This window comes from Salvelinus fontinalis, chromosome 3 (assembly GCF_029448725.1).
Source record: "Salvelinus fontinalis isolate EN_2023a chromosome 3, ASM2944872v1, whole genome shotgun sequence".
NCBI classification, from domain to species: domain Eukaryota; kingdom Metazoa; phylum Chordata; class Actinopteri; order Salmoniformes; family Salmonidae; genus Salvelinus; species Salvelinus fontinalis.
This window is the reverse complement of record NC_074667.1, coordinates 66,823,060-66,848,786: the sequence shown is the minus strand read 5'-3', so window position 1 is coordinate 66,848,786 and position 25,727 is coordinate 66,823,060. Positions and strand designations below refer to the sequence as shown.

The 25,727-nt window shown below is 51.8% G+C and overlaps 1 protein-coding gene across 2 annotated transcripts in view; it reads left to right on the top strand.

Moving 5' to 3' along the window:
* The window catches only part of nuf2 (UF2 component of NDC80 kinetochore complex), a gene marked incomplete at its 3' end in the record, with an annotated part of 64,495 nt that extends 39,757 nt beyond the window's left edge, over nucleotides 1-24,738 (top strand). The window contains 6 exon segments of one of the 2 annotated variants that reach the window (XM_055917833.1): nucleotides 18,662-18,735; nucleotides 20,150-20,243; nucleotides 20,364-20,426; nucleotides 20,504-20,776; nucleotides 21,443-21,618; nucleotides 24,603-24,738. In XM_055917833.1, the coding sequence (XP_055773808.1) occupies nucleotides 18,662-18,735; nucleotides 20,150-20,243; nucleotides 20,364-20,426; nucleotides 20,504-20,776; nucleotides 21,443-21,618; nucleotides 24,603-24,738 (816 nt within the window). 2 annotated transcript variants of the gene reach the window in all.
* Nucleotides 24,739-25,727: the final 989 nt, after the last annotated feature.

Sequence of the window (25,727 nt, the reverse complement as noted above, 5' to 3'; positions counted from 1 at the left end):
AGGGTACGGTAGCGTGAAGGGTACGGTAGCGTGAAGGGTACGGTAGTGTGAAGAGTAGGGTAGTGTGTGGGGTACGGTAGTGTGAAGGGTACGGTAGTGTGAAGGGTACGGTAGTGTGAGGGGTACGGTAGTGTGTGGGGTACGGTAGTGTGAAGGGTACGGTAGTGTGAAGGGTAGGGTAGTGTGAAGGGTAGGGTAGTGTGAAGGGTACGGTAGTGTGAAGGGTACGGTAGTGTGAAGGGTACGGTAGTGTGTAGGGTACAGTACTGTGAAGGGTACGGTAGGGTACGGTAGTGTGTAGGGTACGGTAGTGTGAAGGGTACGGTAGTGTGTAGGGTACGGTAGTGTGTAGGGTACGGTAGTGTGAAGGGTACGGTAGTGTGTAGGGTACGGTAGTGTGAAGGGTAGTGTGTAGGGTACGGTAGGGTAGGGTAGTGTGAAGGGTACGGTAGTGTGTATGGTACGGTAGTGTGAAGGGTACGGTAGTGTAGGGTACGGTAGTGTGTAGGGTACGGTAGTGTGTAGGGTACGGTAGTGTGAAGGGTACGTTAGTGTGTAGGGTACGGTAGCGTGAAGGGTACGTTAGCGTGAAGGGTACGTTAGTGTGTAGGGTACGGTAGTGTGAAGGGTACGGTAGTGTGAAGGGTACGGTAGTGTGAAGGGTACGGTAGTGTAGGGTACGGTAGTGTGTAGGGTACGGTAGTGTGAAGGGTACGTTAGTGTGTAGGGTACGGTAGCGTGAAGGGTACGGTAGTGTGAAGGGTACGGTAGTGTGAAGGGTACGGTAGTGTGAAGGGTACGGTAGTGTGAAGAGTAGGGTAGTGTGTGGGGTACGGTAGTGTGAAGGGTACGGTAGTGTGAAGGGTACGGTAGTGTGAGGGGTACGGTAGTGTGAGGGGTACGGTAGTGTGAGGGGTACGGTAGTGTGAAGGGTACGGTAGTGTGAAGGGTAGGGTAGTGTGAAGGGTAGGGTAGTGTGAAGGGTACGGTAGTGTGAAGGGTACGGTAGTGTGAAGGGTACGGTAGTGTGTAGGGTACAGTACTGTGAAGGGTACGGTAGGGTACGGTAGTGTGTAGGGTACGGTAGTGTGAAGGGTACGGTAGTGTGTAGGGTACGGTAGTGTGTAGGGTACGGTAGTGTGAAGGGTACGGTAGTGTGTAGGGTACGGTAGTGTGAAGGGTAGTGTGTAGGGTACGGTAGTGTGTAGGGTAGGGTAGGGTAGTGTGAAGGGTACGGTAGTGTGTAGGGTACAGTACTGTGAAGGGTACGGTAGGGTACGGTAGTGTGTAGGGTACGGTAGTGTGAAGGGTACGGTAGTGTGTAGGGTAGTGTGTAGGGTAGGGTAGTGTGTAGGGTAGGGTAGTGTGTAGGGTAGGGTAGTGTGTAGGGTAGGGTAGTGTGAAGGGTACGGTAGTGTGAAGGGTAGTGTGTAGGGTAGGGTAGTGTGTAGGGTAGGGTAGTGTGAAGGGTACGGTAGTGTGTAGGGTACGGTAGTGTGAAGGGTAGTGTGTAGGGTAGGGTAGTGTGTAGGGTAGGGTAGGGTAGGGTACGGTAGTGTGTAGGGTACGGTAGTGTGAAGGGTACGGTAGTGTGTAGGGTACGGTAGTGTGTAGGGTACGGTAGTGTGTAGGGTACGGTAGTGTGTAGGGTATGGTAGTGTGTAGGGTACGGTAGTGTGAAGGGTACGGTAGTGTGTAGGGTACGGTAGTGTGTAGGGTACGGTAGTGTGAAGGGTACGGTAGGGTACGGTAGTGTGAAGGGTACGGTAGTGTGAAGGGTACGGTAGTGTGAAGGGTACGGTAGTGTGAAGTGTACAGTAGTGTGAAGGGTACGGTAGTGTGTAGGGTACAGTACTGTGAAGGGTACGGTAGGGTACGGTAGTGTGAAGGGTACGGTAGTGTGAAGGGTACGGTAGTGTGAAGGGTACGGTAGTGTGAAGTGTACAGTAGTGTGAAGGGTACGGTAGTGTGAAGGGTACGGTAGTGTGAAGGGTACGGTAGTGTGAAGGGTAGGGTAGGGTACGGTAGTGTGAAGGGTACGGTAGTGTGAAGGGTACGGTAGTGTGAAGGGTACGGTAGTGTGAAGGGTACGGTAGTGTGAAGTGTACGGTAGTGTGAAGGGTACGGTAGTGTGAAGGGTACGGTAGTGTGAAGGGTACGGTAGTGTGAAGGGTAGGGTAGGGTACGGTAGTGTGAAGGGTACGGTAGTGTGAAGGGTACGGTAGTGTGAAGGGTACGGTAGTGTGTAGGGTACGGTAGTGTGTAGGGTACGGTAGTGTGAAGGGTACGGTAGTGTGAAGGGTACGGTAGTGTGAAGGGTAGGGTATTGTGAAGGGTACGGTAGTGTGAAGGGTACGGTAGTGTGAAGGGTACGGTAGTGTAGGGTACGGTAGTGTGTAGGGTACGGTAGTGTGAAGGGTACGTTAGTGTGTAGGGTACGGTAGCGTGAAGGGTACGGTAGCGTGAAGGGTACGGTAGTGTGAAGGGTACGGTAGTGTGAAGAGTAGGGTAGTGTGTGGGGTACGGTAGTGTGAAGGGTACGGTAGTGTGAAGGGTACGGTAGTGTGAAGGGTACGGTAGTGTGAGGGGTACGGTAGTGTGTGGGGTACGGTAGTGTGAAGGGTACGGTAGTGTGAAGGGTACGGTAGTGTGAAGGGTAGGGTAGTGTGAAGGGTAGGGTAGTGTGAAGGGTAGGGTAGTGTGAAGGGTACGGTAGTGTGAAGGGTACGGTAGTGTGTAGGGTACAGTACTGTGAAGGGTACGGTAGGGTACGGTAGTGTGTAGGGTACGGTAGTGTGTAGGGTACGGTAGTGTGTAGGGTACGGTAGTGTGTAGGGTACGGTAGTGTGAAGGGTACGGTAGTGTGTAGGGTACGGTAGTGTGAAGGGTAGTGTGTAGGGTACGGTAGTGTGTAGGGTACGGTAGGGTAGGGTAGTGTGAAGGGTACGGTAGTGTGTAGGGTACAGTACTGTGAAGGGTACGGTAGGGTACGGTAGTGTGTAGGGTACGGTAGTGTGAAGGGTACGGTAGTGTGTAGGGTAGTGTGTAGGGTAGGGTAGTGTGTAGGGTAGGGTAGTGTGAAGGGTACGGTAGTGTGAAGGGTAGTGTGTAGGGTAGGGTAGTGTGTAGGGTAGGGTAGTGTGAAGGGTACGGTAGTGTGTAGGGTACGGTAGTGTGAAGTGTAGGGTAGGGTAGTGTGTAGGGTAGGGTAGTGTGAAGGGTACGGTAGTGTGTAGGGTACGGTAGTGTGAAGGGTACGGTAGTGTGTAGGGTAGGGTAGGGTAGGGTACGGTAGTGTGTAGGGTACGGTAGTGTGAAGGGTACGGTAGTGTGTAGGGTACGGTAGTGTGTAGGGTACGGTAGTGTGTAGGGTACGGTAGTGTGTAGGGTACGGTAGTGTGAAGGGTACGGTAGTGTGTAGGGTACGGTAGTGTGAAGGGTACGGTAGTGTGAAGGGTACGGTAGTGTGAAGGGTACGGTAGTGTGAAGGGTACGGTAGTGTGAAGGGTACGGTAGTGTGAAGTGTACAGTAGTGTGAAGGGTACGGTAGTGTGTAGGGTACAGTAATGTGAAGGGTACGGTAGGGTACGGTAGGGTGAAGGGTACGGTAGTGTGAAGGGTACGGTAGTGTGAAGGGTACGGTAGTGTGAAGGGTACGGTAGTGTGAAGGGTACGGTAGTGTGAAGGGTACGGTAGTGTGAAGGGTACGGTAGTGTGAAGGGTACGGTAGTGTGAAGGGTAGGGTAGGGTACGGTAGTGTGAAGGGTACGGTAGTGTGAAGGGTACGGTAGTGTGAAGGGTACGGTAGTGTGTAGGGTATGGTAGTGTGAAGTGTACAGTAGTGTGAAGGGTACGGTAGTGTGAAGTGTACAGTAGTGTGAAGGGTACGGTAGTGTGAAGGGTACGGTAGTGTGAAGGGTACGGTAGTGTGAAGGGTACGGTAGTGTGAAGGGTACGGTAGTGTGAAGGGTAGGGTAGGGTAGGGTAGTGTGAAGGGTACGGTAGTGTGAAGGGTACAGTAGTGTGAAGTGTACAGTAGTGTGTAGGGTACGGTAGTGTGTAGGGTACGGTAGTGTGAAGGGTACGGTAGTGTGAAGGGTACGGTAGTGTGAAGGGTACGGTAGTGTGAAGGGTACGGTAGTGTGAAGGGTACGGTAGTGTGAAGGGTACGGTAGTGTAGGGTACGGTAGTGTGTAGGGTACGGTAGTGTGAAGGGTACGTTAGTGTGTAGGGTACGGTAGCGTGAAGGGTACGGTAGCGTGAAGGGTACGGTAGCGTGAAGGGTACGGTAGCGTGAAGGGTACGGTAGTGTGAAGGGTACGGTAGTGTGAGGGGTAGGGTAGTGTGTGGGGTACGGTAGTGTGAGGGGTACGGTAGTGTGTGGGGTACGGTAGTGTGAAGGGTACGGTAGTGTGAAGGGTAGGGTAGTGTGAAGGGTAGGGTAGTGTGAAGGGTACGGTAGTGTGAAGGGTACGGTAGTGTGTAGGGTACGGTAGGGTACGGTAGTGTGTAGGGTACGGTAGTGTGTAGGGTACGGTAGTGTGTAGGGTACGGTTGTGTGTAGGGTACGGTAGTGTGAAGGGTACGGTAGTGTGAAGGGTACGGTAGTGTGAAGGGTACGGTAGTGTGAGGGGTACGGTAGTGTGTGGGGTACGGTAGTGTGAAGGGTACGGTAGTGTGTAGGGTACGGTAGTGTGAAGGGTACGGTAGGGTACGGTAGTGTGAAGGGTACGGTAGTGTGAAGGGTACGGTAGGGTACGGTAGTGTGTAGGGTACGGTAGTGTGAAGGGTACGGTAGTGTGAAGGGTACGGTAGGGTACGGTAGGGTACGGTAGTGTGAAGGGTACGGTAGTGTGAAGGGTACGGTAGTGTGAAGGGTACGGTAGTGTGTAGGGTACGGTAGTGTGAAGGGTAGTGTGTAGGGTAGGGTAGTGTGAAGGGTACGGTAGTGTGAAGGGTACGGTAGTGTGAGGGGTACGGTAGTGTGAGGGGTACGGTAGTGTGTGGGGTACGGTAGTGTGAGGGGTACGGTAGTGTGTAGGGTACGGTAGTGTGTAGGGTACGGTAGTGTGTAGGGTACGGTAGTGTGTAGGGTACGGTAGTGTGTAGGGTACGGTAGTGTGTAGGGTACGGTAGTGTGTAGGGTAGGGTAGTGTGAGGGGTACGGTAGTGTGTGGGGTACGGTAGTGTGTAGGGTAGGGTAGTGTGAAGGGTACGGTAGTGTGAAGGGTACGGTAGGGTACGGTAGTGTGTAGGGTACGGTAGTGTGAAGGGTACGGTAGTGTGTAGGGTACGGTAGTGTGTAGGGTACGGTAGTGTGTAGGGTACGGTAGTGTGTAGGGTACGGTAGTGTGTAGGGTACGGTAGTGTGTAGGGTACGGTAGTGTGAGGGGTACGGTAGTGTGTGGGGTACGGTAGTGTGTAGGGTAGGGTAGTGTGAAGGGTACGATAGTGTGTAGGGTACGGTAGTGTGAAGGGTAGGGTAGTGTGAAGGGTACGGTAGTGTGTAGGGTACAGTACTGTGAAGGGTACGGTAGGGTACGGTAGTGTGTAGGGTACGGTAGTGTGTAGGGTACGGTAGTGTGTAGGGTACGGTAGTGTGTAGGGTACGGTAGTGTGAAGGGTACGGTAGTGTGTAGGGTACGGTAGTGTGAAGGGTAGTGTGTAGGGTACGGTAGTGTGTAGGGTACGGTAGGGTAGGGTAGTGTGAAGGGTACGGTAGTGTGTAGGGTACAGTACTGTGAAGGGTACGGTAGGGTACGGTAGTGTGTAGGGTACGGTAGTGTGAAGGGTACGGTAGTGTGTAGGGTAGTGTGTAGGGTAGGGTAGTGTGTAGGGTAGGGTAGTGTGAAGGGTACGGTAGTGTGAAGGGTAGTGTGTAGGGTAGGGTAGTGTGTAGGGTAGGGTAGTGTGAAGGGTACGGTAGTGTGTAGGGTACGGTAGTGTGAAGTGTAGGGTAGGGTAGTGTGTAGGGTAGGGTAGTGTTGAAGGGTACGGTAGTGTGTAGGGTACGGTAGTGTGAAGGGTACGGTAGTGTGTAGGGTAGGGTAGGGTAGGGTACGGTAGTGTGTAGGGTACGGTAGTGTGAAGGGTACGGTAGTGTGTAGGGTACGGTAGTGTGTAGGGTACGGTAGTGTGTAGGGTATGGTAGTGTGTAGGGTACGGTAGTGTGAAGGGTACGGTAGTGTGTAGGGTACGGTAGTGTGAAGGGTACGGTAGTGTGAAGGGTACGGTAGTGTGAAGGGTACGGTAGTGTGAAGTGTACAGTAGTGTGAAGGGTACGGTAGTGTGTAGGGTACAGTAATGTGAAGGGTACGGTAGGGTACGGTAGGGTGAAGGGTACGGTAGTGTGAAGGGTACGGTAGTGTGAAGGGTACGGTAGTGTGAAGGGTACGGTAGTGTGAAGGGTACGGTAGTGTGAAGGGTACGGTAGTGTGAAGGGTACGGTAGTGTGAAGGGTAGGGTAGGGTACGGTAGTGTGAAGGGTACGGTAGTGTGAAGGGTACGGTAGTGTGAAGGGTACGGTAGTGTGTAGGGTACGGTAGTGTGAAGTGTACAGTAGTGTGAAGGGTACGGTAGTGTGAAGTGTACAGTAGTGTGAAGGGTACGGTAGTGTGAAGGGTACGGTAGTGTGAAGGGTACGGTAGTGTGAAGGGTACGGTAGTGTGAAGGGTAGGGTAGGGTAGGGTAGTGTGAAGGGTACGGTAGTGTGAAGGGTACAGTAGTGTGAAGTGTACAGTAGTGTGTAGGGTACGGTAGTGTGTAGGGTACGGTAGTGTGTAGGGTACGGTAGTGTGAAGGGTACGGTAGTGTGAAGGGTACGGTAGTGTGAAGGGTAGGGTATTGTGAAGGGTACGGTAGTGTGAAGGGTACGGTAGGGTAGGGTACGGTAGTGTGAAGGGTACGGTAGTGTGAAGGGTACGGTAGTGTGAAGGGTACGGTAGTGTAGGGTACGGTAGTGTGTAGGGTACGGTAGTGTGAAGGGTACGTTAGTGTGTAGGGTACGGTAGCGTGAAGGGTACGGTAGCGTGAAGGGTACGGTAGCGTGAAGGGTACGGTAGCGTGAAGGGTACGGTAGCGTGAAGGGTACGGTAGCGTGAGGGGTAGGGTAGTGTGTGGGGTACGGTAGTGTGAGGGGTACGGTAGTGTGTGGGGTACGGTAGTGTGAAGGGTACGGTAGTGTGAAGGGTAGGGTAGTGTGAAGGGTAGGGTAGTGTGAAGGGTAGGGTAGTGTGAAGGGTACGTTAGTGTGTAGGGTACGGTAGTGTGAAGGGTACGGTAGTGTGAAGGGTAGGGTAGTGTGAAGGGTAGGGTAGTGTGAAGGGTAGGGTAGTGTGAAGGGTAGGGTAGTGTGAAGGGTAGGGTAGTGTGAAGGGTAGGGTAGTGTGAAGGGTACGGTAGTGTGAAGGGTACGGTAGTGTGAAGGGTACGGTAGTGTGAAGGGTACGGTAGTGTGAAGGGTACGGTAGTGTGAAGGGTACGGTAGTGTGTAGGGTAGGGTAGTGTGAAGGGTACGGTAGTGTGAAGGGTACGGTAGTGTGAAGGGTACGGTAGTGTGAAGGGTACGGTAGTGTGTAGGGTACGGTAGGGTACGGTAGTGTGTAGGGTACGGTAGTGTGTAGGGTACGGTAGTGTGTAGGGTACGGTTGTGTGTAGGGTACGGTAGTGTGAAGGGTACGGTAGTGTGAAGGGTACGGTAGTGTGAAGGGTACGGTAGTGTGAGGGGTACGGTAGTGTGTGGGGTACGGTAGTGTGAAGGGTACGGTAGTGTGTAGGGTACGGTAGTGTGAAGGGTACGGTAGGGTACGGTAGTGTGAAGGGTACGGTAGTGTGAAGGGTACGGTAGGGTACGGTAGTGTGTAGGGTACGGTAGTGTGAAGGGTACGGTAGTGTGAAGGGTACGGTAGGGTACGGTAGGGTACGGTAGTGTGAAGGGTACGGTAGTGTGAAGGGTACGGTAGTGTGAAGGGTACGGTAGTGTGTAGGGTACGGTAGTGTGAAGGGTAGTGTGTAGGGTAGGGTAGTGTGTAGGGTAGGGTAGTGTGAAGGGTACGGTAGTGTGAAGGGTACGGTAGTGTGAGGGGTACGGTAGTGTGAGGGGTACGGTAGTGTGTGGGGTACGGTAGTGTGAGGGGTACGGTAGTGTGTAGGGTACGGTAGTGTGTAGGGTACGGTAGTGTGTAAGGTACGGTAGTGTGTAGGGTACGGTAGTGTGTAGGGTACGGTAGTGTGTAGGGTAGGGTAGTGTGAAGGGTACGGTAGTGTGTGGGGTACGGTAGTGTGTAGGGTAGGGTAGTGTGAAGGGTACGGTAGTGTGAAGGGTACGGTAGGGTACGGTAGTGTGTAGGGTACGGTAGTGTGAAGGGTACGGTAGTGTGTAGGGTACGGTAGTGTGTAGGGTACGGTAGTGTGTAGGGTACGGTAGTGTGTAGGGTACGGTAGTGTGTAGGGTACGGTAGTGTGTAGGGTACGGTAGTGTGTAGGGTACGGTAGTGTGAGGGGTACGGTAGTGTGTGGGGTACGGTAGTGTGTAGGGTAGGGTAGTGTGAAGGGTACGGTAGTGTGTAGGGTACGGTAGTGTGAAGGGTAGGGTAGTGTGAAGGGTACGGTAGTGTGTAGGGTACGGTAGTGTGAAGGGTACGGTAGTGTGAAGGGTACGGTAGTGTGAAGGGTACGGTAGTGTGAAGGGTACGGTAGTGTGAAGGGTACGGTAGTGTGAAGGGTAGGGTAGTGTGAAGGGTACGGTAGTGTGAAGGGTACGGTAGTGTGAAGGGTACGGTAGTGTGTAGGGTACGGTAGTGTGTAGGGTACGGTAGTGTGTGGGGTACGGTAGTGTGAGGGGTACGGTAGTGTGTGGGGTACGGTAGTGTGTAGGGTAGGGTAGTGTGAAGGGTACGGTAGTGTGTAGGGTACGGTAGTGTGAAGGGTAGGGTAGTGTGAAGGGTACGGTAGTGTGAAGGGTACGGTAGTGTGAAGGGTACGGTAGTGTGAAGGGTACGGTAGTGTGAAGGGTACGGTAGTGTGAAGGGTAGGGTAGTGTGAAGGGTACGGTAGTGTGAAGGGTACGGTAGTGTGAAGGGTACGGTAGTGTGTAGGGTAGGGTAGGGTACGGTAGTGTGAAGGGTACGGTAGTGTGAAGGGTACGGTAGTGTGAAGGGTACGGTAGTGTGTAGGGTACGGTAGTGTGAAGGGTACGGTAGTGTGAAGGGTACGGTAGTGTGAAGGGTACGGTAGTGTGAAGGGTACGGTAGTGTGAAGGGTACGGTAGTGTGAAGGGTACGGTAGTGTGAAGGGTACGGTAGTGTGTAGGGTAGGGTAGTGTGAAGGGTAGGGTAGTGTGAAGGGTACGGTAGTGTGTAGGGTAGGGTAGTGTGAAGGGTACGGTAGTGTGAAGGGTACGGTAGTGTGAAGGGTACGGTAGTGTGAAGGGTAGTGTGAAGGGTACGGTAGTGTGTAGGGTAGGGTAGGGTACGGTAGTGTGAAGGGTACGGTAGTGTGAAGGGTACGGTAGTGTGAAGGGTACGGTAGTGTGTAGGGTACGGTAGTGTGAAGGGTAGTGTGAAGGGTACGGTAGTGTGTAGGGTAGGGTAGGGTACGGTAGTGTGAAGGGTACGGTAGTGTGAAGGGTACGGTAGTGTGAAGGGTACGGTAGTGTGAAGGGTACGGTAGTGTGTAGGGTACGGTAGTGTGAAGGGTACGGTAGTGTGTAGGGTACGGTAGTGTGTAGGGTAGGGTAGTGTGTAGGGTAGGGTAGTGTGAAGGGTACGGTAGTGTGAAGGGTACGGTAGTGTGAAGGGTACGGTAGTGTGAAGGGTACGGTAGTGTGAAGGGTACGGTAGTGTGAAGGGTACGGTAGTGTGTAGGGTACGGTAGTGTGAAGGGTACGGTAGTGTGAAGTGTACGGTAGGGTACGGTAGTGTGAAGGGTACGGTAGTGTGAAGGGTACGGTAGTGTGTAGGGTACGGTAGTGTGAAGGGTACGGTAGTGTGTAGGGTACGGTAGTGTGTAGGGTACAGTAGGGTATGGTAGTGTAGGGTATAGTGTGTAGGGTACGGTAGTGTGAAGGGTACGGTAGTGTGAAGGGTACGTTAGTGTGTATGGTACGTTAGTGTGTATGGTACGGTAGTGTGAAGGGTACGGTAGCGTGAAGGGTACGGTAGCGTGAAGGGTACGGTAGCGTGAAGGGTACGGTAGCGTGAAGGGTACGGTAGTGTGAAGAGTAGGGTAGTGTGTGGGGTACGGTAGTGTGAAGGGTACGGTAGTGTGTAGGGTACGGTAGTGTGTAGGGTACGGTAGTGTGTAGGGTACGGTAGTGTGTAGGGTAGGGTAGTGTGAAGGGTACGGTAGTGTGAAGGGTACGGTAGTGTGAAGGGTACGGTAGTGTGAAGGGTACGGTAGTGTGAAGGGTACGGTAGTGTGTAGGGTACGGTAGTGTGAAGGGTACGGTAGTGTGAAGTGTACGGTAGGGTACGGTAGTGTGAAGGGTACGGTAGTGTGAAGGGTACGGTAGTGTGTAGGGTACGGTAGTGTGAAGGGTACGGTAGTGTGTAGGGTACGGTAGTGTGAAGGGTACAGTAGGGTATGGTAGTGTAGGGTATAGTGTGTAGGGTACGGTAGTGTGAAGGGTAGGGTATAGTGTGTAGGGTACGGTAGTGTGAAGGGTACGGTAGTGTGAAGGGTACGGTAGTGTGAAGGGTACGGTAGTGTGAAGGGTACGGTAGCGTGAAGGGTACGGTAGTGTGAAGGGTACGGTAGTGTGAAGAGTAGGGTAGTGTGTGGGGTACGGTAGTGTGAAGGGTACGGTAGTGTGAAGGGTACGGTAGTGTGTAGGGTACGGTAGTGTGAAGGGTAGTGTGAAGGGTACGGTAGTGTGTAGGGTAGGGTAGGGTACGGTAGTGTGAAGGGTACGGTAGTGTGAAGGGTACGGTAGTGTGAAGGGTACGGTAGTGTGTAGGGTACGGTAGTGTGTAGGGTACAGTAATGTGTAGGGTACGGTAGTGTGTAGGGTAGGGTAGTGTGTAGGGTAGGGTAGTGTGTAGGGTAGGGTAGTGTGAAGGGTACGGTAGTGTGAAGGGTACGGTAGTGTGAAGGGTACGGTAGTGTGAAGGGTACGGTAGTGTGTAGGGTACGGTAGTGTGAAGGGTACGGTAGTGTGAAGTGTACGGTAGGGTACGGTAGTGTGAAGGGTACGGTAGTGTGAAGGGTACGGTAGTGTGTAGGGTACGGTAGTGTGAAGGGTACGGTAGTGTGTAGGGTACGGTAGTGTGAAGGGTACAGTAGGGTATGGTAGTGTAGGGTATAGTGTGTAGGGTACGGTAGTGTGAAGGGTACGGTAGTGTGAAGGGTACGGTAGTGTGAAGGGTACGTTAGTGTGTAGGGTACGGTAGTGTGAAGGGTACGGTAGCGTGAAGGGTACGGTAGCGTGAAGGGTACGGTAGTGTGAAGAGTAGGGTAGTGTGTGGGGTACGGTAGTGTGAAGGGTACGGTAGTGTGAAGGGTACGGTAGTGTGAAGGGTACGGTAGTGTGAGGGGTACGGTAGTGTGTGGGGTACGGTAGTGTGAAGGGTACGGTAGTGTGAAGGGTACGGTAGTGTGAAGGGTACGGTAGTGTGAAGGGTAGGGTAGTGTGAAGGGTAGGGTAGTGTGAAGGGTACGGTAGTGTGTAGGGTACAGTACTGTGAAGGGTACGGTAGGGTACGGTAGTGTGTAGGGTACGGTAGTGTGTAGGGTACGGTAGTGTGTAGGGTACGGTAGTGTGTAGGGTACGGTAGTGTGAAGGGTACGGTAGTGTGTAGGGTACGGTAGTGTGAAGGGTAGTGTGTAGGGTACGGTAGTGTGTAGGGTACGGTAGGGTAGGGTAGTGTGAAGGGTACGGTAGTGTGTAGGGTACAGTACTGTGAAGGGTACGGTAGGGTACGGTAGTGTGTAGGGTACGGTAGTGTGAAGGGTACGGTAGTGTGTAGGGTAGTGTGTAGGGTAGGGTAGTGTGTAGGGTAGGGTAGTGTGAAGGGTACGGTAGTGTGAAGGGTAGTGTGTAGGGTAGGGTAGTGTGTAGGGTAGGGTAGTGTGAAGGGTACGGTAGTGTGTAGGGTACGGTAGTGTGAAGTGTAGGGTAGGGTAGTGTGTAGGGTAGGGTAGTGTGAAGGGTACGGTAGTGTGTAGGGTACGGTAGTGTGAAGGGTACGGTAGTGTGTAGGGTAGGGTAGGGTAGGGTACGGTAGTGTGTAGGGTACGGTAGTGTGAAGGGTACGGTAGTGTGTAGGGTACGGTAGTGTGTAGGGTACGGTAGTGTGTAGGGTACGGTAGTGTGTAGGGTACGGTAGTGTGAAGGGTACGGTAGTGTGAAGGGTACGGTAGTGTGAAGGGTACGGTAGTGTGAAGGGTACGGTAGTGTGAAGGGTACGGTAGTGTGAAGGGTACGGTAGTGTGAAGTGTACAGTAGTGTGAAGGGTACGGTAGTGTGTAGGGTACAGTAATGTGAAGGGTACGGTAGGGTACGGTAGGGTGAAGGGTACGGTAGTGTGAAGGGTACGGTAGTGTGAAGGGTACGGTAGTGTGAAGGGTACGGTAGTGTGAAGGGTACGGTAGTGTGAAGGGTACGGTAGTGTGAAGGGTACGGTAGTGTGAAGGGTACGGTAGTGTGAAGGGTAGGGTAGGGTACGGTAGTGTGAAGGGTACGGTAGTGTGAAGGGTACGGTAGTGTGAAGGGTACGGTAGTGTGTAGGGTACGGTAGTGTGAAGTGTACAGTAGTGTGAAGGGTACGGTAGTGTGAAGTGTACAGTAGTGTGAAGGGTACGGTAGTGTGAAGGGTACGGTAGTGTGAAGGGTACGGTAGTGTGAAGGGTACGGTAGTGTGAAGGGTAGGGTAGGGTAGGGTAGTGTGAAGGGTACGGTAGTGTGAAGGGTACAGTAGTGTGAAGTGTACAGTAGTGTGTAGGGTACAGTAGTGTGTAGGGTACGGTAGTGTGTAGGGTACGGTAGTGTGAAGGGTACGGTAGTGTGAAGGGTACGGTAGTGTGAAGGGTAGGGTATTGTGAAGGGTACGGTAGTGTGAAGGGTACGGTAGGGTAGGGTACGGTAGTGTGAAGGGTACGGTAGTGTGAAGGGTACGGTAGTGTGAAGGGTACGGTAGTGTAGGGTACGGTAGTGTGTAGGGTACGGTAGTGTGAAGGGTACGTTAGTGTGTAGGGTACGGTAGCGTGAAGGGTACGGTAGCGTGAAGGGTACGGTAGCGTGAAGGGTACGGTAGCGTGAAGGGTACGGTAGCGTGAAGGGTACGGTAGTGTGAGGGGTAGGGTAGTGTGTGGGGTACGGTAGTGTGAGGGGTACGGTAGTGTGTGGGGTACGGTAGTGTGAGGGGTACGGTAGTGTGAAGGGTAGGGTAGTGTGAAGGGTAGGGTAGTGTGAAGGGTAGGGTAGTGTGAAGGGTACGTTAGTGTGTAGGGTACGGTAGTGTGAAGGGTACGGTAGTGTGAAGGGTACGGTAGTGTGAAGGGTAGGGTAGTGTGAAGGGTAGGGTAGTGTGAAGGGTAGGGTAGTGTGAAGGGTAGGGTAGTGTGAAGGGTAGGGTAGTGTGAAGGGTACGGTAGTGTGAAGGGTACGGTAGTGTGAAGGGTACGGTAGTGTGAAGGGTACGTTAGTGTGTAGGGTAGGGTAGTGTGAAGGGTACGGTAGTGTGAAGGGTACGGTAGTGTGAAGGGTACGGTAGTGTGAAGGGTACGGTAGTGTGTAGGGTACGGTAGGGTACGGTAGTGTGTAGGGTACGGTAGTGTGTAGGGTACGGTAGTGTGTAGGGTACGGTTGTGTGTAGGGTACGGTAGTGTGAAGGGTACGGTAGTGTGAAGGGTACGGTAGTGTGAAGGGTACGGTAGTGTGAGGGGTACGGTAGTGTGTGGGGTACGGTAGTGTGAAGGGTACGGTAGTGTGTAGGGTACGGTAGTGTGAAGGGTACGGTAGGGTACGGTAGTGTGAAGGGTACGGTAGTGTGAAGGGTACGGTAGGGTACGGTAGTGTGTAGGGTACGGTAGTGTGAAGGGTACGGTAGTGTGAAGGGTACGGTAGGGTACGGTAGGGTACGGTAGTGTGAAGGGTACGGTAGTGTGAAGGGTACGGTAGTGTGAAGGGTACGGTAGTGTGAAGGGTACGGTAGTGTGTAGGGTACGGTAGTGTGTAGGGTACGGTAGTGTGAAGGGTAGTGTGTAGGGTAGGGTAGTGTGTAGGGTAGGGTAGTGTGAAGGGTACGGTAGTGTGAAGGGTACGGTAGTGTGAGGGGTACGGTAGTGTGAGGGGTACGGTAGTGTGTGGGGTACGGTAGTGTGAGGGGTACGGTAGTGTGTAGGGTACGGTAGTGTGTAGGGTACGGTAGTGTGTAGGGTACGGTAGTGTGTAGGGTACGGTAGTGTGTAGGGTACGGTAGTGTGTAGGGTAGGGTAGTGTGAAGGGTACGGTAGTGTGTGGGGTACGGTAGTGTGTAGGGTAGGGTAGTGTGAAGGGTACGGTAGTGTGAAGGGTACGGTAGGGTACGGTAGTGTGTAGGGTACGGTAGTGTGAAGGGTACGGTAGTGTGTAGGGTACGGTAGTGTGTAGGGTACGGTAGTGTGTAGGGTACGGTAGTGTGTAGGGTACGGTAGTGTGTAGGGTACGGTAGTGTGTAGGGTACGGTAGTGTGTGGGGTACGGTAGTGTGAGGGGTACGGTAGTGTGTGGGGTACGGTAGTGTGTAGGGTAGGGTAGTGTGAAGGGTACGGTAGTGTGTAGGGTACGGTAGTGTGAAGGGTAGGGTAGTGTGAAGGGTACGGTAGTGTGTAGGGTACGGTAGTGTGAAGGGTACGGTAGTGTGAAGGGTACGGTAGTGTGAAGGGTACGGTAGTGTGAAGGGTACGGTAGTGTGAAGGGTAGGGTAGTGTGAAGGGTACGGTAGTGTGAAGGGTACGGTAGTGTGAAGGGTACGGTAGTGTGTAGGGTAGGGTAGGGTACGGTAGTGTGAAGGGTACGGTAGTGTGAAGGGTACGGTAGTGTGAAGGGTACGGTAGTGTGTAGGGTACGGTAGTGTGAAGGGTACGGTAGTGTGAAGGGTACGGTAGTGTGAAGGGTACGGTAGTGTGAAGGGTACGGTAGTGTGAAGGGTATGGTAGTGTGAAGGGTACGGTAGTGTGAAGGGTACGGTAGTGTGAAGGGTACGGTAGTGTGAAGGGTACGGTAGTGTGAAGGGTACGGTAGTGTGAAGGGTACGGTAGTGTGTAGGGTACGGTAGTGTGAAGGGTACGGTAGTGTGTAGGGTACGGTAGTGTGTAGGGTAGGGTAGTGTGTAGGGTACGGTAGTGTGAAGGGTACGGTAGTGTGAAGGGTACGGTAGTGTGAAGGGTACGGTAGTGTGTAGGGTACGGTAGTGTGAAGGGTACGGTAGTGTGAAGTGTACGGTAGGGTACGGTAGTGTGAAGGGTACGGTAGTGTGAAGGGTACGGTAGTGTGTAGGGTACGGTAGTGTGAAGGGTACGGTAGTGTGTAGGGTACGGTAGTGTGAAGGGTACAGTAGGGTATGGTAGTGTAGGGTATAGTGTGTAGGGTACGGTAGTGTGAAGGGTACGGTAGTGTGAAGGGTACGGTAGTGTGAAGGGTACGTTAGTGTGTAGGGTACGGTAGTGTGAAGGGTACGGTAGTGTGTAGGGTACGGTAGTGTGAAGGGTACGGTAGTGTGAAGGGTACGGTAGTGTGTAGGGTACGGTAGTGTGTAGGGTACGGTAGTGTGAAGGGTACGGTAGTGTGTAGGGTACGGTAGTGTGAAGGGTACAGTAGTGTGAAGGGTACGGTAGTGTGAAGGGTACGGTAGTGTGAAGGGTACGGTAGTGTGTAGGGTACGGTAGTGTGAAGGGTACGGTAGTGTGAAGAGTACGGTAGGGTGAAGGGTACGGTAGGGTGAAGGGTACGGTAGTGTGAAGTGTACGGTAGGGTACGGTAGTGTGAAGGGTACGGTAGTGTGAAGTGTACGGTAGGGTACGGTAGTGTGTAGGGTACGGTAGTGTGTAGGGTACGGTAGTGTGAAGTGTACGGTAGGGTACGGTAGTGTGTAGGGTACGGTAGTGTGAAGGGTACGGTAGTGTGAAGGGTACGGTAGTGTGAAGGGTAGGGTAGGGTACGGTAGTGTGTAGGGTACGGTAGTGTGTAGGGTACGGTAGTGTGTAGGGTACGGTAGTGTGAAGGGTACGGTAGTGTGAAGGGTACGGTAGTGTGAAGGGTACGGTAGTGTGAAGGGTACGGTAGTGTGAAGGGTAGGGTAGGGTACGGTAGTGTGTAGGGTACGGTAGTGTGAAGGGTACGGTAGTGTGAAGGGTACGGTAGTGTGTAGGGTACGGTAGTGTGAAGGGTACGGTAGGGTACGGTAGTGTGTAGGGTACGGTAGTGTGAAGTGTACGGTAGGGTACGGTAGTGTGTAGGGTACGGTAGTGTGTAGGGTACGGTAGTGTGAAGTGTACGGTAGGGTACGGTAGTGTGTAGGGTACGGTAGTGTGTAGGGTACGGTAGTGTGAAGTGTACGGTAGGGTACGGTAGTGTGTAGGGTACGGTAGTGTGAAGGGTACGGTAGTGTGAAGGGTACGGTAGTGTGAAGTGTACGGTAGGGTACGGTAGTGTGTAGGGTACGGTAGTGTGTAGGGTACGGTAGTGTGAAGGGTACGGTAGTGTGAAGTGTACGGTAGGGTACGGTAGTGTGTAGGGTACGGTAGTGTGAAGGGTACGGTAGTGTGAAGGGTACGGTAGTGTGAAGGGTACGGTAGTGTGAAGGGTACGGTAGTGTGTAGGGTACGGTAGTGTAGGGTAGTGTGAAGGGTACGGTAGTGTGAAGGGTACGGTAGTGTGAAGGGTACGGTAGTGTGTAGGGTACGGTAGTGTAGGGTACGGTAGTGTGAAGGGTACGGTAGTGTGAAGGGTACGGTAGTGTGAAGGGTACGGTAGTGTGTAGGGTACGGTAGTGTGAAGGGTACGGTAGGGTAGGGTAGTGTGAAGGGTACGGTAGTGTGAAGGGTACGGTAGTGTGAAGGGTACGGTAGTGTGAAGGGTACGGTAGTGTGAAGGGTACGGTAGTGTGAAGTGTACGGTAGTGTGAAGGGTACGGTGGTGTGAAGGGTACGGTAGTGTGAAGGGTACAGTAGTGTGAAGGGTACAGTACTGTGAAGGGTACGGTAGGGTACGGTAGTGTGAAGGGTACAGTACTGTGAAGTGTACAGTAGTGTGAAGTGTACGGTAGTGTGAAGGGTACGGTAGTGTGAAGTGTACGGTAGGGTACGGTAGTGTGTAGGGTACGGTAGTGTGAAGGGTACGGTAGTGTGAAGGGTACAGTAGTGTGAAGGGTACGGTGGTGTGAAGGGTACGGTAGTGTGAAGGGTACAGTAGTGTGAAGGGTACAGTACTGTGAAGTGTACGGTAGGGTACGGTAGTGTGAAGGGTACGGTAGTGTGTAGGGTACGGTAGTGTGTAGGGTACGATAGTGTGAAGGGTACAGTAGTGTGAAGTGTACAGTACTGTGAAGGGTACGGTAGGGTATGGTAGTGTGAAGGGTACGGTAGGGTATGGTAGTGTGTAGGGTATGGTAGTGTGTAGGGTACGGTAGTGTGAAGGGTACAGTAGTGTGAAGTGTACAGTACTGTGAAGGGTACGGTAGGGTACGGTAGTGTGAAGGGTACGGTAGTGTGTAGGGTACAGTAGTGTGTAGGGTACGGTAGTGTGAAGGGTACGGTAGTGTGTAGGGTACGGTAGTGTAGGGTACAGTAGGGTACGGTAGTGTGAAGGGTACGGTAGTGTGAAGGGTACGGTGGTGTGAAGGGTACGGTGGTGTGAAGGGTACGGTAGTGTGAAGGGTACAGTAGCGTGAAGGGTACGGTAGCGTGAAGGGTACGGTAGCGTGAAGGGTAGGGTAGTGTTTAGGGTACGGTAGGGTGCGGTAGTGTAGGGTACGGTAGTGTGAAGAGTACGGTAGTGTGAAGAGTACGGTAGTGTGAAGGGTACGGTAGTGTGAAGGGTACGGTAGTGTGAAGGGTACAGTACTGTGAAGGGTACGGTAGTGTGAAGGGTACGGTGGTGTGAAGGGTATGGTAGTGTGAAGGGTACAGTAGCGTGAAGGGTACGGTAGCGTGAAGGGTAGGGTAGTGTGTAGGGTACGGTAGGGTGCGGTAGTGTAGGGTACGGTAGTGTGAAGAGTACGGTAGTGTGAAGAGTACGGTAGTGTGAAGGGTACGGTAGTGTGAAGGGTACAGTACTGTGAAGGGTACGGTAGTGTGAAGGGTACGGTAGCGTGAAGGGTACGGTAGCGTGAAGGGTACGGTAGCGTGAAGGGTACGGTAGCGTGAAGGGTACGGTAGCGTGAAGGGTACGGTAGCGTGAAGGGTACGGTAGCGTGAAGGGTACGGTAGCGTGAAGGGTAGGGTAGTGTGTAGGGTACGGTAGGGTGCGGTAGTGTAGGGTACGGTAGTGTGAATTGTACGGTAATGTGTAGGGTACGGTAGGGTAGGGTAGTGTGAAGGGTACGGTAGTGTGAAGGGTACGGTAGTGTGAATTGTACGGTAGTGTGTAGGGTAGGGTAGTGTGTAGGGTAGTGTAGGGTACGGTAGTGTGAATTGTACGGTAGTGTGTAGGGTACGGTAACAGTAGTCTGTTCTCGTTGTTTCAGAGAGAAGACATGGACAAGCTTCAGGCTTACTCACGAGGAACTAAAGACGCTCAGAAGAAAATGGACAAGCTGACGTAAGTGTTGAACGAGTGAAGGAGAGGAAACGGTCTGTAGTGCATTAGACTATTGAGATGCAGCCCTGGGAGATGAAACGGTCTGTAGTGCATTAGACTATTGAGATGCAGCCCTGGGAGAGGAAACGGTCTGTAGTGCATTAGACTATTGAGATGCAGCCCTGGAAGAGGAAACGGTCTGTAGTGCATTAGACTATTGAGATGCAGCCCTGGAAGAGGAAACGGTCTGTAGTGCATTAGACTATTGAGATGCAGCCCTGGGAGATGAAACGGTCTGTAGTGCATTAGACTATTGAGATGCAGCCCTGGGAGAGGAAACGGTCTGTAGTGCATTAGACTATTGAGATGCAGCCCTGGAAGAGGAAACGGTCTGTAGTGCATTAGACTATTGAGATGCAGCCCTGGAAGAGGAAACGGTCTGTAGTGCATTAGACTATTGAGATGCAGCCCTGGAAGAGGAAACGGTCTGTAGTGCATTAGACTATTGAGATGCAGCCCTTGGAGAGGAAACGGTCTGTAGTGCATTAGACTATTGAGATGCAGCCCTGGGAGAGGAAACGGTCTGTAGTGCATTAGACTATTGAGATGCAGCCCTGGAAGAGGAAACGGTCTGTAGTGCATTAGACTATTGAGATGCAGCCGTGGAAGTCTGTAGTGCATTAGACTATTGAGATGCAGCCCTGGAAGAGGAAACGGTCTGTAGTGCATTAGACTATTGAGATGCAGCCCTGGGAGAGGAAACGGTCTGTAGTGCATTAGACTATTGAGATGCAGCCGTGGAAGAGGAAACGGTCTGTAGTGCATTAGACTATTGAGATGCAGCCCTGGAAGAGGAAACGGTCTGTAGTGCATTAGACTATTGAGATGCAGCCCTGGAAGAGGAAACGGTCTGTAGTGCATTAGACTATTGAGATGCAGCCCTGGAAGAGGAAACGGTCTGTAGTGCATTAGACTATTGAGATGCAGCCCTGGGAGAGGAAACGGTCTGTAGTGCATTAGACTATTGAGATGCAGCCCTGGGAGAGGAAACGGTCTGTAGTGCATTAGACTATTGAGATGCAGCCCTGGAAGAGGAAACGGTCTGTAGTGCATTAGACTATTGAGATGCAGCCCTGGAAGAGGAAACGGTCTGTAGTGCATTAGACTATTGAGATGCAGCCCTGGAAGAGGAAACGGTCTGTAGTGCATTAGACTATTGAGATGCAGCCCTGGAAGAGGAAACGGTCTGTAGTGCATTAGACTATTGAGATGCAGCCCTGGAAGAGGAAACGGTCTGTAGTGCATTAGACTATTGAGATGCAGCCCTGGGAGTGGAAACGGTCTGTAGTGCATTAGACTATTGAGATGCAGCCCTGGGAGAGGAAACGGTCTGTTGTACCTCTGACCTCTGACCCCTCTCCCCTCCTCTCTCCAGTACCATCCCCCCAGAGCAGCAGGCTGAAGCGAGGGAATTGGACTCTGCTCTCTCTGACCTGCAGACCAACACCATGCACCAATACCAGGAAGTGGTAGGTACTGAGCAGTACTCCACCCGGTCATATTCATCAGGAACCATACGGAAGAAAAGACAAACGGGGAGGGACTATGTGGACTTGTGTTCAAGCAGAAACGTTTATGTTTTGTTTCAGAATGCTATCAATGAGAATATCGCCGAGTGGAAAACTGAGATGGCAGAGAAGTCCCAAAAGTTGGTACGTTATGATCAAGCTGAAGAACGCTTTGAAATGTTAAAATGATTATCCTACGACTAAAAATGTGTGTCTGTCAGACCCAGTTGAAGGTTGATGTGGCCACTCTGAAGGAGAACATCGGTAAGCTAAAGTCTCAGATCGTTGAGTCACCTGAAGAGATGAAGATTCAGATGGAGAAGATGAAGGAAAACGTGAAGAACATCAAGCTGGCCATCGAGACGGCAGACGAGCGTCTGGTAGGGCTGCAGAGTAATGTCCAGGGTGTGACTCACAGCGAGGCGGACATCCAGCTGATATTTAAACTGCTGCAGGACCTCCAGAGCTCCATGAACAAGACCCAACAGCACCAGGTAGAGGTTAGTACTGTTTGTTAGACCCAACAGCACCAGGTAGAGGTTAGTACTGTTTGTTAGACCCAACAGCACCAGGTAGAGGTTAGTACTGTTTGTTAGACCCAACAGCACCAGGTAGAGGTTAGTACTGTTTGTTAGACCCAACAGCACCAGGTAGAGGTTAGTACTGTTTGTTAGACCCAACAGCACCAGGTAGAGGTTAGTACTGTTTGTTAGACCCAACAGCACCAGGTAGAGGTTAGTACTGTTTGTTAGACCCAACAGCACCAGGTAGAGGTTAGTACTGTTTGTTAGACCCAACAGCACCAGGTAGAGGTTAGTACTGTTTGTTAGACCCAACAGCACCAGGTAGAGGTTAGTACTGTTTGTTAGACCCAACAGCACCAGGTAGAGGTTAGTACTGTTTGTTAGATCCAACAGCACCAGGTAGAGGTTAGTACTGTTTGTTAGACCCAACAGCACCAGTACTACTGTCCTCCTGGGTGCACAAGCAAAATAGCTTACACGAAGCTTTGAGTAAATGTTATTAATCTTGGACCTCAAATGTAATGCTTTTCCAGTCTGTGGTGCAATAGGCTAAGGTGTGTGTGTGTGTGTGTGTGTGTGTGTGTGTGTGTGTGTGTGTGTGTGTGTGTGTGTGTGTGTGTGTGTGTGTGTGTGTAGGCCCAGGCTCTGGTGTGTGTGTATGAGGCACAGCAGAAGGAACTGAAGAACCATGGTGTGGAGGAGGGCCAGCTGAAGAGATCGTTAGGGATGAAGATGGACAAGGAGTCCAAACAACAGATACGGCGACAGAAGAAGAAGGAGATTAAGGATCAACACATTGAGGATGTACTGGGGTAGGAGAGGAGAGGGGGAGGAAGAGGGGAGGAGTAGGGGAGAGGGGGGGAGTAGGGGAGAGGAATAGGAGGAGGGGAGAGGAAGAGTAGATGAGGGGGGAGAAGAGAAGAGTAGATGAGGGGGGGAAAGAGTAGATGAGGGGGGGAAAGAGTAGATGAGGGGGGGAAAGAGTAGATGAGGGGGGGAAAGAGTAGATGAGGGGGGGAGAAGGGTAGATGAGGGGGGGAGAAGGGTAGATGAGGGGGGGAGAAGAGTAGATGAGGGGGGAGGAAGAGTAGATGAGGGGGGAAAAGAGTAGATGAGGGGGGGAGAAGGGTAGATGAGGGGGGGAGAAGGGTAGATGAGGGGGGGAGAAGGGTAGATGAGGGGGGAGAAGGGTAGATGAAGGGGGAGAAGAAAAGAGTAGATGAGGGGGAGAAGAAAAGAGTAGATGAGGGGGGAGAAGAGTAGATGAGGGGGGAGAAGAAAAGAGTAGATGAGGGGGGAGAAGAGTAGATGAGGGGGGAGAAGAGTAGATGAGGGGGGAGAAGAGAAGAGTAGATGAGGGGGGAGAAGAGAAGAGTAGATGAGGGGGGAGAAGGGTAGATGAGGGGGGAGAAGGGTAGATGAAGGGGGAGAAGGGTAGATGAGGGGGGAGAAGGGTAGATGAGGGGGGAGAAGGGTAGATGAGGGGGGAGAAGAGTAGATGAAGGGGGAGAAGAGTAGATGAGGGGGGAGAAGAAAAGAGTAGATGAGGGGGGAGAAGGGTAGATGAGGGGGGAGAAGAGAAGAGTAGATGAGGGGAGAAGAGAAGAGTAGATGAGGGGAGAAGAGAAGAGTAGATGAGGGGAGAAGAGAAGAGTAGATGAGGGGAGAAGAGAAGAGTAGATGAGGGGGGAGAAGAGTAGATGAGGGGGGAGAAGAGTAGATGAGGGGGGAGAAGGGTAGATGAGGGGGGAGAAGAGAAGAGTAGATGAGGGGGGAGAAGAGTAGATGAGGGGGGAGAAGGGAAGAGTAGATGAGGGGGGAGAAGGGAAGAGTAGATGAGGGGGGAGAAGGGAAGAGTAGATGAGGGGAGAAGAGAAGAGTAGAGGGGGGAGAAGGGTAGATGAGGGGGGAGAAGAGAAGAGTAGATGAGGGGGGAGAAGAGTAGATGAGGGGGGAGAAGAGAAGAGTAGATGAGGGGGGAGAAGAAAAGAGTAGATGAGGGGGGAGAAGAAAAGAGTAGATGAGGGGAGAAGAGAAGAGTAGATGAGGGGAGAAGAGAAGAGTAGATGAGGGGGGAGAAGAGTAGATGAGGGGGGAGAAGAGTAGATGAGGGGGGAGAAGGGTAGATGAGGGGGAGAAGAGAAGAGTAGATGAGGGGGGAGAAGAGTAGATGAGGGGGGAGAAGGGAAGAGTAGATGAGGGGGGAGAAGGGAAGAGTAGATGAGGGGGGAGAAGAGAAGAGTAGATGAGGGGAGAAGAGAAGAGTAGAGGGGGGAGAAGGGTAGATGAGGGGGGAGAAGAGAAGAGTAGATGAGGGGGGAGAAGGGTAGATGAGGGGGGAGAAGAGAAGAGTAGATGAGGGGGGAGAAGAGAAGAGTAGATGAGGGGAGAAGAGAAGAGTAGATGAGGGGAGAAGAGAAGAGTAGATGAGGGGAGAAGAGAAGAGTAGATGAGGGGGGAGAAGAGTAGATGAGGGGGGAGAAGAGTAGATGAGGGGGGAGAAGGGTAGATGAGGGGGGAGAAGAGAAGAGTAGATGAGGGGGGAGAAGAGTAGATGAGGGGGGAGAAGGGAAGAGTAGATGAGGGGGGAGAAGGGAAGAGTAGATGAGGGGGGAGAAGAGAAGAGTAGATGAGGGGAGAAGAGAAGAGTAGAGGGGGGAGAAGGGTAGATGAGGGGGGAGAAGAGAAGAGTAGATGAGGGGGGAGAAGAGTAGATGAGGGGGGAGAAGAGAAGAGTAGATGAGGGGGGAGAAGAAAAGAGTAGATGAGGGGGGAGAAGAAAAGAGTAGATGAGGGGGGAGAAGAAAAGAGTAGATGAGGGGGGAGAAGAAAAGAGTAGATGAGGGGGGAGAAGAGAAGAGTAGATGAGGGGGGAGAAGAGAAGAGTAGATGAGGGGGGAGAAGAGAAGAGTAGATGAGGGGGGAGAAGAGAAGAGTAGATGAGGGGGGAGAAGAGAAGAGTAGTTGAGGGGGGAGAAGAGAAGAGTAGTTGAGGGGGGAGAAGGGTAGATGAGGGGGGAGAAGGGTAGATGAGGGGGGAGAAGAGAAGAGTAGATGAGGGGGGAGAAGAGAAGAGTAGATGAGGGGGGAGAAGGGTAGATGAGGGGGGAGAAGAGTAGATGAGGGGGGAGAAGAGTAGATGAGGGGGGAGAAGAGAAGAGTAGATGAGGGGGGAGAAGGGTAGATGAGGGGGAGAAGAGAAGAGTAGATGAGGGGGGAGAAGAGTAGATGAGGGGGGAGAAGAGAAGAGTAGATGAGGGGGGAGAAGAGAAGAGTAGATGAGGGGGGGAAGAGTAGATGAGGGGGGAGAAGAGAAGAGTAGATGAGGGGGGAGAAGAGAAGAGTAGATGAGGGGGGAGAAGAGAAGAGTAGATGAGGGGGGAGAAGAGTAGATGAAGGGGGAGAAGAGTAGATGAAGGGGGAGAAGAAAAAAGTAGATGAGGGGGGAGAAGGGTAGATGAGGGGGGAGAAGAGAAGAGTAGATGAGGGGGGAGAAGAGTAGATGAGGGGGGAGAAGAAAAGAGTAGATGAGGGGGGAGAAGGGTAGATGAGGGGGGAGAAGAGAAGAGTAGATGAGGGGGAGAAGAGTAGATGAGGGGGGAGAAGAGAAGAGTAGATGAGGGGGGGAAGGGTAGATGAGGGGGGGAAGGGTAGATGAGGGAAGAGAAGAGTAGATGAAGGGGGAGAAGAGAAGAGTAGATGAGGGGAGAAGAGTAGATGAAGGGGGAGAAGAGTAGATGAGGAGGAGTAGTAGTAGGGAGGAGTATGCTTAAATGAAATATGTGTGTGTCTATAGTCAGTGTGACAATGTTCACCAGAAGAGGGAGCAGATAGCAGACCAGATCCAGGAGAGAGACAGAGAGACTCAACACCTCCGCAGTCAGATGAACAACCTGAGGGACACCTGCAGTCAGGAGACTGAGAAAGCACAGGTAACACACCACAGACACACCATAAATGTCTAGATGACCAACCTGAGGGACACCTGCAGTCAGGAGACTGAGAAAGCACAGGTAACACACCACAGACACACCATAAATGTCTAGATGACCAACCTGAGGGACACCTGCAGTCAGGAGACTGAGAAAGCACAGGTAACAGACCACAGACACACCATAAATGTCTAGATGACCAACCTGAGGGACACCTGCAGTCAGGAGACTGAGAAAGCACAGGTAACACACCACAGACACACCATAAACAGTATAATATGAGGTGTGTAGTTATCCAGTATAATATGAGGTGTGTAGTTATCCAGTATAATATGAGGTGTGTAGTATAATATGAGGTGTGTAGTTATCCAGTATAATATGAGGTGTGTAGTTATACAGTATAATATGAGGTGTGTAGTTATACAGTATAATATGAGGTGTGTAGTTATACAGTATAATATGAGGTGTGTAGTTATCCAGTATAATATGAGGTGTGTAGTTATACAGTATAATATGAGGTGTGTAGTTATACAGTATAATATGAGGTGTGTAGTATAATATGAGGTGTGTAGTTATCCAGTATAATATGAGGTGTGTAGTTATCCAGTATAATATGAGGTGTGTAGTTATACAGTATAATATGAGGTGTGTAGTTATACAGTATAATATGAGGTGTGTAGTTATACAGTATAATATGAGGTGTGTAGTATAATATGAGGTGTGTAGTATAATATGAGGTGTGTAGTATAATATGAGGTGTGTAGTATAATATGAGGTGTGTAGTATAATATGAGGTGTGTAGTTATACAGTATAATATGAGGTGTGTAGTATAATATGAGGTGTGTAGTTATCCAGTATAATATGAGGTGTGTAGTTATACAGTATAATATGAGGTGTGTAGTATAATATGAGGTGTGTAGTATAATATGAGGTGTGTAGTATAATATGAGGTGTGTAGTTATACAGTATAATATGAGGTGTGTAGTAT